The sequence below is a fragment of the Coregonus clupeaformis genome, unplaced genomic scaffold, assembly GCF_020615455.1.
Source record: "Coregonus clupeaformis isolate EN_2021a unplaced genomic scaffold, ASM2061545v1 scaf0005, whole genome shotgun sequence".
Classification (NCBI taxonomy): domain Eukaryota; kingdom Metazoa; phylum Chordata; class Actinopteri; order Salmoniformes; family Salmonidae; genus Coregonus; species Coregonus clupeaformis.
The window spans coordinates 729,544-744,774 of record NW_025533460.1 but is presented as its reverse complement, the minus strand read 5'-3'; the positions used below and the strand labels follow the sequence as shown (position 1 = coordinate 744,774).

General features: G+C 41.8%; 2 protein-coding genes across 7 annotated transcripts in view; both read left to right on the top strand.

Annotated features, from left to right (window-relative positions):
* The first annotated feature begins 1,159 nt into the window (after positions 1 to 1,159).
* On the top strand, positions 1,160 to 4,452 carry cdk2 (cyclin-dependent kinase 2). Its single transcript, XM_041891753.2, has 7 exons — positions 1,160 to 1,605; positions 2,149 to 2,226; positions 2,319 to 2,439; positions 3,009 to 3,179; positions 3,359 to 3,460; positions 3,548 to 3,751; positions 3,936 to 4,452. Exons 1-7 carry the CDS (start codon positions 1,490 to 1,492, stop codon positions 4,038 to 4,040), a joined length of 897 nt encoding a protein of 298 aa, XP_041747687.1. The 5' UTR covers positions 1,160 to 1,489; the 3' UTR covers positions 4,041 to 4,452.
* Positions 4,453 to 5,361: 909 nt separating this feature from the next.
* The window catches only part of LOC121577828 (SAP domain-containing ribonucleoprotein), a 56,699-nt gene continuing 46,829 nt past the window's right edge, over positions 5,362 to 15,231 (top strand). The window contains exons 1-8 of one of the 6 annotated variants that reach the window (XM_041891750.2): positions 5,362 to 5,487; positions 6,352 to 6,409; positions 8,457 to 8,512; positions 8,601 to 8,674; positions 12,702 to 12,753; positions 12,953 to 13,026; positions 13,565 to 13,602; positions 13,696 to 13,724. In XM_041891750.2, coding sequence (XP_041747684.1) covers positions 5,458 to 5,487; positions 6,352 to 6,409; positions 8,457 to 8,512; positions 8,601 to 8,674; positions 12,702 to 12,753; positions 12,953 to 13,026; positions 13,565 to 13,602; positions 13,696 to 13,724 — 411 coding nt within the window. In that variant the 5' untranslated portion in view covers positions 5,362 to 5,457. Of the gene's footprint in view, positions 5,488 to 6,351; positions 6,452 to 8,456; positions 8,513 to 8,600; positions 8,675 to 12,701; positions 12,754 to 12,952; positions 13,027 to 13,564; positions 13,603 to 13,695; positions 13,725 to 15,231 lie in introns of all 6 variants that reach the window. The other 5 variants (XM_041891752.2, XM_041891751.2, XM_041891749.1 and 2 more) reach the window with 5 other exon arrangements.

Here is a 15,231-nt window from a genome sequence, read left to right as displayed (position 1 = left end):
CTCTGAATTTACAAACGGACAATCTGACAATGCTCTGAATTTACGAACGCCCAGAGGGCACTCTGACACTCCAGTTTGAATTTACGAACACACTCTTAAAGACAATCTGACAACGCTCTGAATTTACAAGCGCACTCTGCGCGCACTCTGGCAGTCCAGAGTGAATTTACGAATACACCCCCAGAAAATAAAACATGAGACATTAATGGTCTGTTTACATATATTTTAGAGGCTATTTCTACAGAAAATGTGTATAAAACCCGTATAAACGGTATTTATAATTATATTACTATGTTTTAGGTTTACTATAATTCTATTACACAATATCTGATACATCACATGCCTTACTTGTATTTTCCTGCATAAGTAAAAGCAGGAAATGCATCACCTATGCCTCTACTGACATTCATTCCAATTAGACTGGTTTTGGACTTCTCCCTGACGAAGATAGCTGCCATTTTCGACCCATTCTGGAACTTTGAGGGATCGTGACATATCCCCTCTAGTAATTTAATAGGATCTCTATGGCATAATCGCAGCTGATTCTGACTGAAAAAGAGGGTCCAATCACAGAGTTTCTAAACCCAGAGTTGCAACATCGTAAGACTTCCGGGAAAGCTTAAGAAACAGACCAGGCCGGCGTTTGAGAAGTCAATGAGAGACGTGAAAAATTATTCCTTAGTTCCTAAATTGTTACTTTTCTCGAAATCTAAAGGCACAACCTAGATTCAAGCCAATGTCTTCAGTAGTTGAACATGTTATTACTCCAACCTCGTGAAAGTGACAAATTGACACGTTTTTAATTTTCGTCAAAAACAACTTTATATCGAAGGAGTGCCATTGATTTGACGGCCTGCACATGCGCAGTTTGGCGCGAGACGACCGTTAGACCCGATTGCGTGTTTCTGCGCATGAGTTTAGCTAGCTAACGTCACCATGACCTCGTCTCCTACAAGTCGGGGGTCGGGGGTTTCTATTGGAGAAGCAGTTTCTGCCAGTCTTCATACTGTAATGTCTTTGGTCCAATGTTCCACCCATTCACCGTTCGTTTCTGTGCTGAATGGGCGTGTCAGTCGTGATTTTTTGTATCATTGGGCTGTCAGTGATTGGTCGTATATTGAAAATGAGGCGGTTCTCTAGTTCGTCGGAGGCGTGGCATAGACAACGCGGGAACTGGCGGGTTCTGTTACTTTTGTTTCGAGTCGAAAGTGTTACAACCCGCTCAACTGACTCCTTTTATTTATTGTGGGATAATCCTGATGTGTTCCCGCTCCAAGTTGTTCCTGGCGAGACAAGTTGGAGGCAACGTTACAAAGTTGCAGATTTATTCACAAAAGTTTAGTTAGTTCGCATACTAACGTTAGCTTGAAGTTGAGGCAGCTACTGCTGTTAGCTAGCTAGCTAACGTTTTTCTTTGTTTTAAAAAATACAGCGGTTTGTATTAGATGCTAGCTTTCTAGCTAGCTAACCCGAACAGAACTTGTGTGTCATGGAATCGTTTCAGAAAGTGGAAAAGATTGGAGAAGGGACGTACGGAGTGGTGTACAAGGCAAAGAACAGAGTCACTGGAGAGACTGTTGCCCTCAAGAAAATCAGACTAGACACGTAAGTGGTGTCTGACTGACAGCTAGGTTAGCTGGCTATCGTTAGCCAGCTAATTGTCACCCTGGCAAGTAGCTGGCTCCTCAGTTGCTTACTAGTTAGCTAACATACAGTAGTTAGCTATGTCGCTACCTAGTTAGCTATGTCGCTACCTAGTAAGTTATGTCGCTACCTAGTTAGCTAGCTAACTGTTAGTTACTTGACCTGAATTGATAACCAGTAAGTCTTGAAAGTAGGACGTGTTATGCTAGCTAACTAGCTGGATAGCTTAGCTAGCTATAAAGCTTTGTATGACAAACAAGTCACTGTCTTGACAGCTACTGCTATTTTATGGCATTGGTCACACGGACTGTAACGTTATCTTCTCATAAGAAGATCCAGCTATTTAGAAGTAGAACTCACATGTAGAATGGGAGGTATTATTAACTGTGCACCATGTTATACACATTAAACGATAGTGGATGGGCCCCATGCAATGTTGAAATTAATTTTGCTGTCTTTGTGAAGAAAGGGATGATATTGTGTGATATTATGCCTTCTTCTTAGGGAAACAGAGGGAGTACCAAGCACTGCCATCCGAGAGATATCCCTCCTCAAAGAGCTCAGCCACCCAAATATTGTCGAGTATGTACCATTGAGCTACATGTTATGTTAAACACCAGCTTTCTGTTAAATTGTGCTTACATTGACATCTCTATGTATTTTAACACCGACAGGCTCCGTGATGTCATCCACACAGAGAACAAACTGTACCTGGTTTTTGAATTCCTTCATCAGGACCTCAAGAAGTTCATGGACTCCTCCTCTGTCTCTGGTATCGCTCTGCCACTTGTCAAGGTACGCACATACTGCACTGCACACCCAACTTGTTTTGACTGAACAAAAAAAACAATAGGTCTATAAAGGAACGAGTGATGCCATTTAGTAGACACTTTTATCCAAAGCAACTTAGTCATGCATGCATATATTTTACGTATGGGTGGCCCCAGGAATTGAATGCACAACCCTGAAGTTGCAAGTGCCATGCTCTTAACAACTGAGCCATACAGGACCACAGTGCTCCCACTGTGATTTGAGACATGCATCAAAACAATGTTTCGATCCCACTTGGGTCTTTTGTCAGGTGGGCATATCATCTAACTACTTTGCAATGCTATCAAGGTGAAAGACCCAAGTGAAAAGTACATGTATGGCAATTGTTTGAATATTTACCAACTAACACAATGTTTCTGTATGTGTAATGTTGTGGTTTTGTTTATTACCAGGTCACAGCACAACTGTTGTCTGGATTTGTATGCCAATGCTACATACATTTTGTCACCTGAAATGAGAACAATATGGAAACCTACCAGGTTGTGTGACTGTCTGTCTCCCTATGAATCTAATTATGGTGTGTGTGTTTGCAGAGTTACCTGTTCCAGCTGCTACAGGGCCTGGCCTTCTGTCACTCCCACAGGGTTCTCCATCGGGACCTGAAGCCCCAGAACCTGCTCATCAACGCCCAGGGGGAGATCAAGCTGGCTGACTTCGGCCTGGCTAGGGCCTTCGGGGTGCCTGTCCGCACCTACACTCATGAGGTGAGGCATACACTCACCATACAGAATACATACCACACAGTATTTTGCTGTGTGGTTTTTAGTTGGTCAATGGCTAGCAATATGAGTGTTTTAGTGTTTCACTTGTTATGCTCCTGTAAGCATCTCAAATGATTTCTGAGCCCATGATAGGGAAACTAACATGTATTAACATTTCTCAGGTGGTAACTCTATGGTACCGAGCTCCAGAAATTCTCTTGGGCTGCAAATACTACTCTACAGCTGTTGACATCTGGAGTTTGGGGTGCATCTTTGCTGAAATGGTAAATCTATTATCTGGCTATAATATTTTGCAGCTTTAACGTTAATGAAGCAAGGTCTCACTCCAAACCTTCCAATTCGTTCTTCAGATCACTAGGAGGGCCTTGTTTCCAGGCGACTCCGAGATCGATCAGCTGTTCCGAATCTTCCGTACCCTGGGTACTCCAGATGAGGCGGCCTGGCCAGGGGTCACCTCCATGCCCGACTACAAGCCCTCCTTCCCAAAGTGGGCCCGGCAGGAGCTGTCCAAAGTGGTGCCCCCTCTGGATGAGGACGGGAGAGAGCTGCTCGGGGTGAGAACTCTAACCACATTGACCACTTTAATTATGTTTTCGGATTGGGCTGGTACCAATAAGGTTAATAAAATATAATGAATTGAAATTACTGCTCAGAGCTTCACACTTTGCTGTCACTGGCCGATTTAAACATTTTTAATAGATTATGTCCCTTCTTATGATGTATTTATTATTCTTCCAGCAAATGCTGACCTATGACCCAAACAAGAGGATATCTGCTAAAAATGCCCTCGTCCATCGGTTCTTCCGCGATGTCACCATGCCAATGCCACACCTACGACTGTGAGACATGCAGACTGACAGGGACAATACATAGCCCAGGGTCTTTCCATGAGATACCTCTGAGCATAAGGACTGCCCCAGCTCTTATCCACACCTGAATAGTACAGTCCAGGAGATGGGAGAGATCACAGGGAAATATGGGTGCCGTTCCAAAAATCATTCCGGCAGCCAAAAGCAGCATTTTATAAATTAGATGTCCTGTGAGTTTTTTTTCTCTACAGCTATGAGTGCTTGTTATGTAATGGAGAATGGATTGGAAAACTCCACAATTGTTTCAGCATTCAATTTGTATTGAAGGGGTTAACATGGTTTGGGATGGGGGGAGGGGTTGTGTGTGTTTAGATTTTATCAGACTTGTTATGCCAATTTTATAAATGTTTAATGATTATACATAAAGAAACTTGTTCCAATTCTTCTATTGCCTTTTCAATTCATATAATTTTGTAACTCCTGAATATTTACAGGTACTATACGTGGGTTAACATTCACAATCCTGTGCCTCCTTGAGCCTGTGGCAACTTTTGGCAAGCTCTTCGATTTCAAGCACCACCCTCCTTTTAAAGCTTCCAGTCTGTTATTCTAACTCAATCAGCATGACAGAGTGATCTCCAGCCTTGTCCTCGTCAACACTCTCACCTGTTTTAACGAGAGAATCACTGACATGATGGCAGCTGGTCCTTTTGTGGCAGGCTGAAATGCAGTGGAAATGTTTTTTTGGGATTAAGTTCATTTTCATGGCAAAGACTACTTTGCAATTCATCTGATCACTCTTCATTACATTCTGGAGTATATGCAAATTGCCATCATCAAAACTGAGGCAGCAGACTTTGAAAATTATTATTTGTGTCATTTTCAAAACTTTTGACCATGACTGTATGTGTGTTAGCTATCTAGCCAGACAGTTTTAGAGAAATTATTCCATAAATGTTTGTAATTAACTGCCAATATTCCATTCAAACAATGCAGTCAATCCACAGCCATACACTGGCTCAAATCAGTTTATGATAGGACTTAGACAAGTTGGCAATGCAACAAGTACTGATATTATATCATATAATAGCTCTCACAGCTTTCCTAGGGTGCGTTCTTAAATTCACTCTGCTATCTACCACGATTTCAGAGCACTCTTGTCTGAGTGTGCCAGAGCGCAGAATAACCAATGAATTTACGAAGGCGCAACACCCGTTGAATATGACCCGTGTCAGTAAACGTCGGCAAAAAAAACGTTATTAAATTGTTGCCAGCAATCTTCTAGTAAAGTGTCGGCAGATGGCAGCACTACCAAACTTTTTCAACATTTATACCATTTCACAAGAGAGTAGACAAGTTGCGTACAACCAATCATCGGTCGTTTTATTACGCCTTTCAGTAAAACGCAATACCGCATTGGATATTTTTTTCCGCTCTTCGATACAAACAAGATGGCCGACGTTGAAATCCATAAATTGAAGGTGAGAAAACAGTTTAAAAATGAATACAATTAAATATATACGGACTTCTTTATAATCAAGTTTTATGTAAAATGTATAATTGATCGAAAATATGCGTATTTTACGGTTTACAACACTAGGTAATGTAGTGCGGTGTGATATGCCTGGAAATGGAAGCTAACGTTAGCTAAAAGTTAACGGATGGTGTGCTAACTAGCTAACGTTACAGTAGTTAACTGGATATATCTTTTGTCAAAATTGACTTTTCGTAGAAGGTTTAGGAGAACTTACGCAGCGGGCTATGATAATTAGGTTAAGGCTAGGAAAAGCGTGAGGGTTAGCCAACTAAAAAAATCAACTTTTGACGTCAAATTTAGAAAAAAAAGCAGTAGCCCATCTAGACATGACCGTCTAACAAGCACGTACGAATTAACTTAGCTAGCTAAATACATTTTACCTTCAAATTATTAATTTTCTGGTAACGCTAGCTAGTGTACAAGTCAAGTTTACTCGATAGCTAACGTTAGCTAGCTTGCTTTTACTAAGCTCGTTATTATTGGTTGAATAGCTAGCTGTTAGGCTACATTATTGGCAAAACTGCCCCTGTAACACAATATAAGGCAAGTTATTGTACATGTCACTATCCGTACTTTAGTCCAAGCTTGGTCTGTTGTCAAATTGCTGCATTGAGTTGTGTGCCAGTAATGTTTACTCATGTGGTAGCCATGTGCCTTTATTATAGGACTGATTTGGTTCGTTGGTTGTAGTTGACCTTTAAAAAAAATATATATAAAGTTAATCAATGTTAATTTACTACTGTATTGTATGCATACTCTCTCCACTAACAAAGTCTATTACATTTGTTGACCCTACCTTCACCTTCAGTTGGCTGAGCTCAAGCAGGAGTGTTCTGTGAGGGGATTGGATGTGAAAGGAAACAAAGGTGACCTTATTGGAAGGTTGCAGGCATACCTTGAGGAGCATGGTATGGCGGACTTGTCTTTCTTGCACTAACACCTACTAATTTCTTAATAGCACTGATTGTGAAATGTAAATGTGTATGATTTTTTGCCTTGTACGAATGCAGAATGTTCCCCTGCCCTGTGAATGTTGAGATGGGAGTTCACTTCAGTTCCATCTGTTACACTATTAGCAGCATGGATTATCATTTTAGGTGTCGGTATGTCTATCTGTGGTTTCTTGTTTTTGCTCAATAACAAACACTTTCCCTCAGCTCTACTTATTCTATTGTTTTGTTTCTGAACTCACCTTAAAAAAAACTACTGCAATATAATACTTATTCTTATTTGGATGTTGTTATGAAATGTCTTGATTTCTCCAATAACTGAACCTTGGTTTGATAGATGTCCATTCGGAAAGTATTCAGACCCCATTCCACATTTTGTTAAAAAAAACGCTAATATTACATTTACCTAAGTATTCAGACCCTTTACTCAGTACTTTATTGAAGCACCTTTGGCAGCGATTAGCCTCAAGTCTTCTTGGGTATGACGCTACAAGCTTGGCACACCTGTATTTGTGTGCCAAGCTTGTCCTGAAGCCACTCCTCTGTTGTCTTGGCTGTGTGCTTAGGGTCGTTGTCCTGTTGGAAGGTGAACCTTTGCCCCAGTCTGAGGTCCTGAGCGGTCTGGAGCAGGTTTTCATCAAGGATCTCTGTACTTTGCTCCGTGAATCTTTCCCTCGATCCTGGCTAGTCTCCCAGTCCCTGCCGCTGAAAAACATCCCCACAGCATGATGCTGCAACCACCATGCTTCACCGTAGGGATGGTGCCAGGTTTCCTTCAGACGTGACGCTTGGCATTCAGAACAAAGAGTTCAATCTTGGTTTCACCAGACCAGAGAATCTTGTTTCTCATGTTCTGAGAGTCCTTTAGGTTCCTTTTGGCAAACCCCAAGCAGGCTGTCATGTGCCTTTTACTGAGGAGTGGCTTCCGTCTGGCCACTCTACCATAAAGTCCTGATTGGTGGAGTGCTGCAGAGATGGTTGTCCTTGTGGAAGGTTCTTCCATCTCCACAGAGGAACTCTGGAACTCTGTCAGAGTGACCAACGGGTCCTTGGTCACCTCCCTGACCAAGGCCCTTCTTCCCTGATTGCTCAGTTTGGCTGGGCGGCCAGCTCTAGGAAGAGTCTTGGTGGTTACAAACTTCTTCCATTTAAGAATGATGGAGGCCACTGTGTTCTTGGGGACCTTCAATGCTGCAGACATTTTTTGGTACCCTTCCCCAGATCTGTGCCTCGATACAATCCTGTCTCGGAGCTCTATGGACAATTCCTTCGACCTCATGGCATGGTTTTTGCTGACCAAAATGGCTGACCTTCAGACAGTCACAAGAAGGTTAATGTCCATTCTAGTATTCAAATTCTGTGGGACCTTATATAGACAGGTGTGTGCCTTCCAAATCATGTCCAATCAAGTTGTAGAAACGTCTTAAGGATGATCAATGGAAACAGGATGCACCTGAGCTCAATTTCGAGTCTCATAGCAAAGGGTCTGAATACTTATGTAAATAAGGTGTTATTTTTTATTTGCAAAAATGTCTAAAACCCTGTTTTTGTTTTGTCATTATGGGGTGTTGTGTATAGATTGCAGATCTATACACAACATGTAATCGCTGCCAAAGGTTCTTCAACAAAGTTCAGAGTAAAGGGTCTGAATACTTATGTAAATGTTATTTCAGTTTTCACATTTGCTAAAATTTATTAAAACTTGTTTTTGCTTTGTCAGTATGAGGTATTGTGTGTAGATTGATGAGGGGGGAAAAAACTATTTAATCAATTTTAGAATAAGGCTGTAACGTAACAAAATGTGGAAAAAGTCTAGGGGTCTGAATACTTTCCGAATGCACTGTATGTAGCATTATTCACTCTGACAGGTGAAGTATGCATTATTTTCTGTACAATGCTCAGATAAACATGATTGTTTTTACAGCCAACTTGGCTTGACAATGTGAGGAAAATATATATTTAGCATGTTATGTTCCAGAAGATGAGGTGAATGAAGAGGAGGTATTGGGAGAGTTGGAGGTAGGAATATTTTACTATTACAATATTTCAGAATATTTTCAATTTGAGGAGGATTTGTGGAGATTACGTGCTTGGTGTGTATTTACAGGACGATCCTAAAGAGGAGGAAATCAATGAAACACCTGCAGAAGAGGCCGTAGAAGAGGCAGCTGTACCTGAAAAGTCAGTACTCTTTTTCACTCACACCTATCTATAGGATGTTTTATGTCCTAATGGTTACAGTGAGGGGAAAAAAGTATTTGATCCCCTGCTGATTTTGTATGTTTGCCCACTGACAAAGAAATGATCAGTCTATAATTTTAATGGTAGGTTTATTTGAACAGTGAGAGACGACAGAATAACAAAAAAATCCAGAAAAATGCATGTCAAAAATGTTATAAATTGATTTGCATTTTAATGAGGGAAAAAAGTATTTGAGCCCTCTGCAAAACATGACTTAGTACTTGGTGGCAAAACCCTTGTTGGCAATCACAGAGGTCAGATGTTTCTTGTAGTTGGCCACCAGGTTTGCACACATCTCAGGAGGGATTTTGTCCCACTCCTCTTTGCAGATCTTCTCCAAGTCATTAAGGTTTCGAGGCTGACGTTTGGCAACTCGAACCTTCAGCTCCCTCCACAGATTTTCTATGGGATTAAGGTCTGGAGACTGGCTAGGCCACTCCAGGACCTTAATGTGCTTATTCTTGAGCCACTCCTTTGTTGCCTTGGCCGTGTGTTTCGGGTCATTGTCATGCTGGAATACCCATCTACGGCCCATTTTCAATGCCCTGGCTGAGGGAAGGAGGTTCTCACCCAAGATTTGACGGTACATGGCCCCGTCCATCGTCCCTTTGATGCGGTGAAGTTGTCCTGTCCCCTTAGCAGAAAAACACCCCCAAAGCATAATGTTTCCACCTCCATGTTTGACGGTGGGGATGGTGTTTTTGGGGTCATAGGCAGCATTCCTCCTCCTCCAAACACGGCGAGTTGAGTTGATGCCAAAGAGCTCCATTTTGGTCTCATCTGACCACAACACTTTCACCCAGTTCTCCTCTGAATCATTCAGATGTTCATTGGCAAACTTCAGACGGGCATGTATATGTGCTTTCTTGAGCAGGGGGACCATGCGGGCGTTGCAGGATTTCAGTCCTTCATGGCGTAGTGTGTTACCAGTTTTCTTGGTGACTATGGTCCCAGCTGCCTTGAGATCATTGACAAGATCCTCCCGTGTAGTTCTGGGCTGATTCCTCACCGTTCTCATGATCATTGCAACTCCACGAGGTGAGATCTTGCATGGAGCCCCAGGCCGAGGGAGATTGACAGTTCTTTTGTGTTTCTTCCATTTGCGAATAATCGCACCAACTGTTGTCACCTTCTCACCAAGCTGCTTGGCGATGGTCTTGTAGCCCATTCCAGCCTTGTGTAGGTCTACAATCTTGTCCCTGACATCCTTGGAGAGCTCTTTGGTCTTGGCCATGGTGGAGAGTTTGGAATCTGATTGATTGATTGCTTCTGTGGACAGTGTCTTTTATACAGGTAACAAGCTGAGATTAGGAGCACTCCCGTTAAGAGTGTGCTCCTAAGCTCATCTTGTTACCTGTATAAAAGACACCTGGGAGACAAATCTTTTTGATTGAGAGTGTGTCAAATACTTATTTCCCTCATTAAAATGCAAATCAATTTCTAACATTTTTGACATGTGTTTTTCTGGATTTTGTTGTTGTTATTCTGTCTCTCACTGTTCAAATAAACCTACCATTAAAATTATAGACTGATCATTTCTTTGTCAATGGGCAAACGTACAAAATCAGCAGGGGATCAAATACTTTTTTCCCTCACTGTATGTGATTGAATTCTCATGGTAAATTCTGCAGATTTTCAACATTACTTCATATTTTCTTAATTCAGTGTTAAGATAAAGCTTGATGTCAGCATGTTCCTTTTGTTGTCTATGAATGCCATTCCTGATCAATTTTTGTTGTGATATGTACAAGACGTCTTTGGGGGATTATTTAAATTGGCAGGTTTCCAGTGATCCAGCTTTATTTGACAAAAGCAATGTCTCAAATCATTGCGAGGTGTAATGGAAACGGCAGATATAGAAGACATTTTCTAAAGATCATACAGTTTGATCTGTTCTACAGGGGTGGAATTTTATTTTGTCAAACGTTTGAGACAAATGAAGATGGATACTGTTTTTCGAAATAAATAATAATTGCGAAGGTACGTGGGGCACGTGATGTCATCATCTAACTATTAAGCTCCACTCCACATTGAATTCTAATTGCTTACTGCTTGCAAAAAAAAAAAAGAAAGAAGAAAAACACTATAAAATAAATAAAATTATTTGCAGGACAAGGATTGTCCAGACTTTCACGAATGCCTGAATTCCTTCACCTTGCTTTTCTGGTTGGCCAACAAGTTTCACCATCCATGTATTTCAGATATAGCCTACAGGAGATAGTTTCACTATGGCACGGTCCGTGGCGATAAGTTGGCACCAATGATGTACACAACAATATATACAAAAGTATATGGACACCCCTTCAAATGAGTGGATTCCTCTATTTCAGCCATACCCATTGCTGACAGGTGTATAAAATCGAGCACACAGCCATGTAATCTCCATAGACAAACATTGGCAGTAGAATGAATGGCCTTACTGAAGAGCTCAGTGACTTTCAACGTGGCACCGTCATAGGATGCCACCTTTCCAGCAAGTCAGTTTATCAAATATCTGCCCTGTAAGAGCTGCCACAGTCAACTGTAAGTGCTGTTATTGTGAAGTGGAAACGTCTAGGAGCAACAATGGCTCAGCCGCCAAGTGGTAGACAACACAAGTTCACAGAATGGGACCACTGAAGCACGTGAAAGTAATCAGTCCTCGGTTGCAACACTCACTACCGAGTTCCAAACTGCCTCTGGAAGCAACGTCAGCACAATAACTGTTAGTCGGGAGCTTCATGAAATGGGTTTCCATGGCCGAGCAGCCGCACACAAGCCTAAGATCACCATGCGCAAAGCCAAGCGTCGGCTGGAGTGGTGTAAAGCTCACCGCCATTGGACTCCGGAGCAGTTGAAATGCGTTCTCTGGAGTGATGAAACACAGTTTCACCCTCTGGCAGTCCAACGGGCGAATCTGGGTTTGGTGGATGCCAGGAGAACGCTACCTTCCCCAATGCATTTTGCCAACTGTAAAGTTTGGTGGAAGAGGAATAATGGTCTTGGGCTGTTTCATGGTTCGGGCTAGGCCCCTTAGTTCCAGTGAAGGGAAATCTTAATGCTACAGCATACAATTACATTATAGACGATTCTGTGCTTCCAACTTTGTGGCAACAGTTTGGGGAAGGCCCTTTCCTTTCCTGGTTCAGCATGACAATGCCCCTGTGCACAAAGCGAGGTCCATACAGAAGTGGATTGTCGAGATCGGTGTGGAAGAACTTGACTGGCCTGCACACCTTTGGGATGAATTGGAACACAGACTGCGAGCCAGGCCTAATCGCCCAACATCAGTGCCCGACCTCATGAATGCTCGTGGCTAAATGGAAGCAAGTCCCCGCAGCAATGTTCCAACATCTAGTGGAAAGCCTTCCCATAAGAGTAGAGGCTGTTATAGCCGCAAGGGGGGGGGGGGACCAACTACATATTAATGCCCATGATTTTGGAATGAGATGTTCGATGAGCAGGTGTCAACATACTTTTGGTCATGTAGTGTATATAAACTATTGGTTGGCACATGAGAATTATTAGAATATGGCAAATATTAGTCAGTTATTGCATTCTATCCACCCTGGCTTTCGCGGGCTACCTGAGACATGAAACAGATAGGTGGGAGGACATACAGGCTCTCGCCAATGTATTAATGCGCAATTAGCCTAAATGGGTAATGGAAACAGTTCAACCACTACATTTTTATTCAACGCTTTAATTGTTTGTGTGTGACATCATTATGTCCAGCTGTTTTTTTTAACAAGTTAGTTAAATGGTAACGCACCCGATCAGCCAATTGTCACGTTTATTTTCAATGCAAACTTTCTAAGTGTCGACACAAAATCACTGGAGAAGTTAATGGAAACGTACTGTAGCTACTGGCTGTCCAGTGGTTTATTTTTGAGCAGTAGAGGGCAGGCTAGGTTTACGAAGTTTTCCACTGGATACTGTATTCACTGCCCTAATGGTTTAATTAAATTCAAATGTTTTCTTGCTTTAGGGATGCTGAGAAGAAAGTTGTGAAAATCACTGCCCCAGCGGCTGCGGATGAGGTATGTAGTAGCATGATGCACAGAATAACTGCGTATCAATAGATTTAAAATCATTGTTTCCCACAATGTTATTCTCATCAGCTCTAGTAATCTACACTGTGTTGGAAACCTTGACAGGATGAATGTGTAACTGCCCTATTGGCACTACATTGATGAAGTGTACTTGTATGAATCTTCAACTTGTATTTGTGTCCATCAGAGGCTGCAGAAAAGGGCAGAGCGTTTCAACCTGCCTGCCACTGCTAATAGTAAGAAAGAGGCCCGCGCTGCCAGGTGAGCCCCTGGATTGAATTACACATAATGGATCATCTGTTGATTTTGGATAAAACTAGTCTTATATGGGGCGGCAGGTAGCTTAATGGTTAAGAGCGTTGTGCCAGTAACCGAAAGGTCACTGGTTCTAATCCCCGAGCCAACTAGGTGAAAAATCTGTCTGTGCCCTTGAGCAAGGCACTTAACCCTAATTGCTCCTGTAAGTCGCTCTGGATAAGAGTGTCTGCTAAATGACTTAAATGTAAATGTACATGTTGGATAAAATCTGTCTTGTACATCTTACATGTAGGCATCAGAAATATTTCACACTTTTGACCTCGTCAAATGTATGAAATATAGTAGTTGACAATCAATTTTTGGTCATTACTCAGTTAACAATGTCAGGTAGTTACGTTAAAAGAATGTTGAAGACAAATGTGGCAATAATCTGTCCCATGGGCAAGTCATATTGGTCTGACTGTTAAAAGCATAGTAAAATGGATGTTGAAAAGATGTAGGTTGTGTGAGTGAATATTAACTGAAATCTGATGTTTGTCAGGTTCGGTTTACCAGCTCCAACGCCGGCTTCCACACCAAGTGAGTTGGATTTGTAGCCTTTCATAGGTCCTTCAGCATGACCAGTCCAAAGTGTGTTGTCATTCATTTGTATTTTATTTATTTGTCTATTAGGTGCACCAGTTGCGAATAGCAAACCAACTGTGAGTATCAAGGGGTGTTATATTAATTTTTTATTTTCCTATTGCGACAGTGACGGCACATAAAATGGCACCTCACATAATCCGCACATTTACAGATGGTTGCTATAACAACATTGTCATGGAATAACAGGAGCATAGAATTAGAATACTAGAATGGACATGAACCTTCTGATTGTCTGAAGGTCAGCCATTCTGGTCAGGGAGTTGGTAAACTATGGTTTGCCAGTGCTTTGATAAGATAGTGTAAATAATGACTTAACAATTTATCTGCTCTGTATGTTTGTTAGCTATGGAACAGCGTTTGGGTATTTTCGTGTCAAAAAAGATGCATCAAATAGTGTTATTTGACGTGTGTCAAATAAGCTTGTTGACCAATCAGGACCTGAATATGACTGCACGTCCCATAATAATTTAACGTGCATACATTGATTACACTCACTCGTTTTTCATACATCACAGTGATTCACCGATACGGATGCGATGATGCTGGTAAAGTTGTGTCGCGCACCTGCCACACGAGGCAGACACACTTCTCCAAGCTCTGGGACAGTGCTGGTTAGAAAAAAGCTAGCTAGCTGTTGGATGCAAACAATGTTCTCCCCCAAAAACATAGCAAAACTATATCATCTGTTTCAGTAGCTATAGTTAGCTAGGTAACTATCTAGCAGTCATCTAAAATATCCCTAATTTATAAGCACGTTTTCGTATTGGTTGATGGTCGGACCCACTAGCCATGCTTACTTATAACGTTAGCTTGGGGCAACAGGGCTAGGGAGCTGGCTCGCTTGTTTAGTTCGTTATCTAGCTAGCTAACTAGTTGTTTTCATGAACTAAAGTTCGATTTCAATAGGAAAACAAGTGGCTGTCTAGCTAATACTTAGTCACATGGATTCCTAAATCAATGCTTAGAATATTGAAAATGATTGTAGTTTCTGGTCCTTGTTTTCAGTCTGGTTGCATTGGTGCTAGGTACCAAGTTAAAGCCAGCTAGCTACCCCAAAAGTTGCTGAATACATCTACAGTGGGGAGAACAAGTATTTGATACACTGCCGATTTTGCAGGTTTTCCTACTTACAAAGCATGTAGAAATCCTAGTCAAATCCAGAAAATCACATTGTATGATTTTTAAATAATTAATTTGCATTTTATTGCATGACATAAGTATTTGATACATCAGAAAAGCAGAACTTAATATTTGGTACAGAAACCTTTGTTTGCAATTACAGAGATCATACGTTTCCTGTAGGTCTTGACCAGGTTTGCACACATTGCAGCAGGGATTTTGGCACACTCCTCCATACAGACCTTCTCCAGATCCTTCAGGTTTCGTGGCTGTCGCTGGGCAATACGGACTTTCAGCTCCTTCCAAAGATTTTCTATTGGGTTCAGGTCTGGAGACTGGCTAGGCCACTCCAGGACCTTGAGATGCTTCTTACGGAGCCACTCCTTAGTTGCCCTGGCTGTGTGTTTCGGGTCGTTGTCATGCTGGAAGACCCAGCCACGACCC

Excerpts from the sequence above, each read along its gene's own strand:
- cdk2 (XM_041891753.2), top strand. The coding sequence starts at position 1,490 with ATGGAATCGTTTCAGAAAGTGGAAAAGATTGGAGAAGGGACGTACGGA. Across the intron at positions 2,227-2,318 it reads AGCCACCCAAATATTGTCGA|GCTCCGTGATGTCATCCACA; the intron begins GTATGTACCATT and ends TAACACCGACAG. Across the intron at positions 3,752-3,935 it reads ACGGGAGAGAGCTGCTCGGG|CAAATGCTGACCTATGACCC; the intron begins GTGAGAACTCTA and ends TTATTCTTCCAG.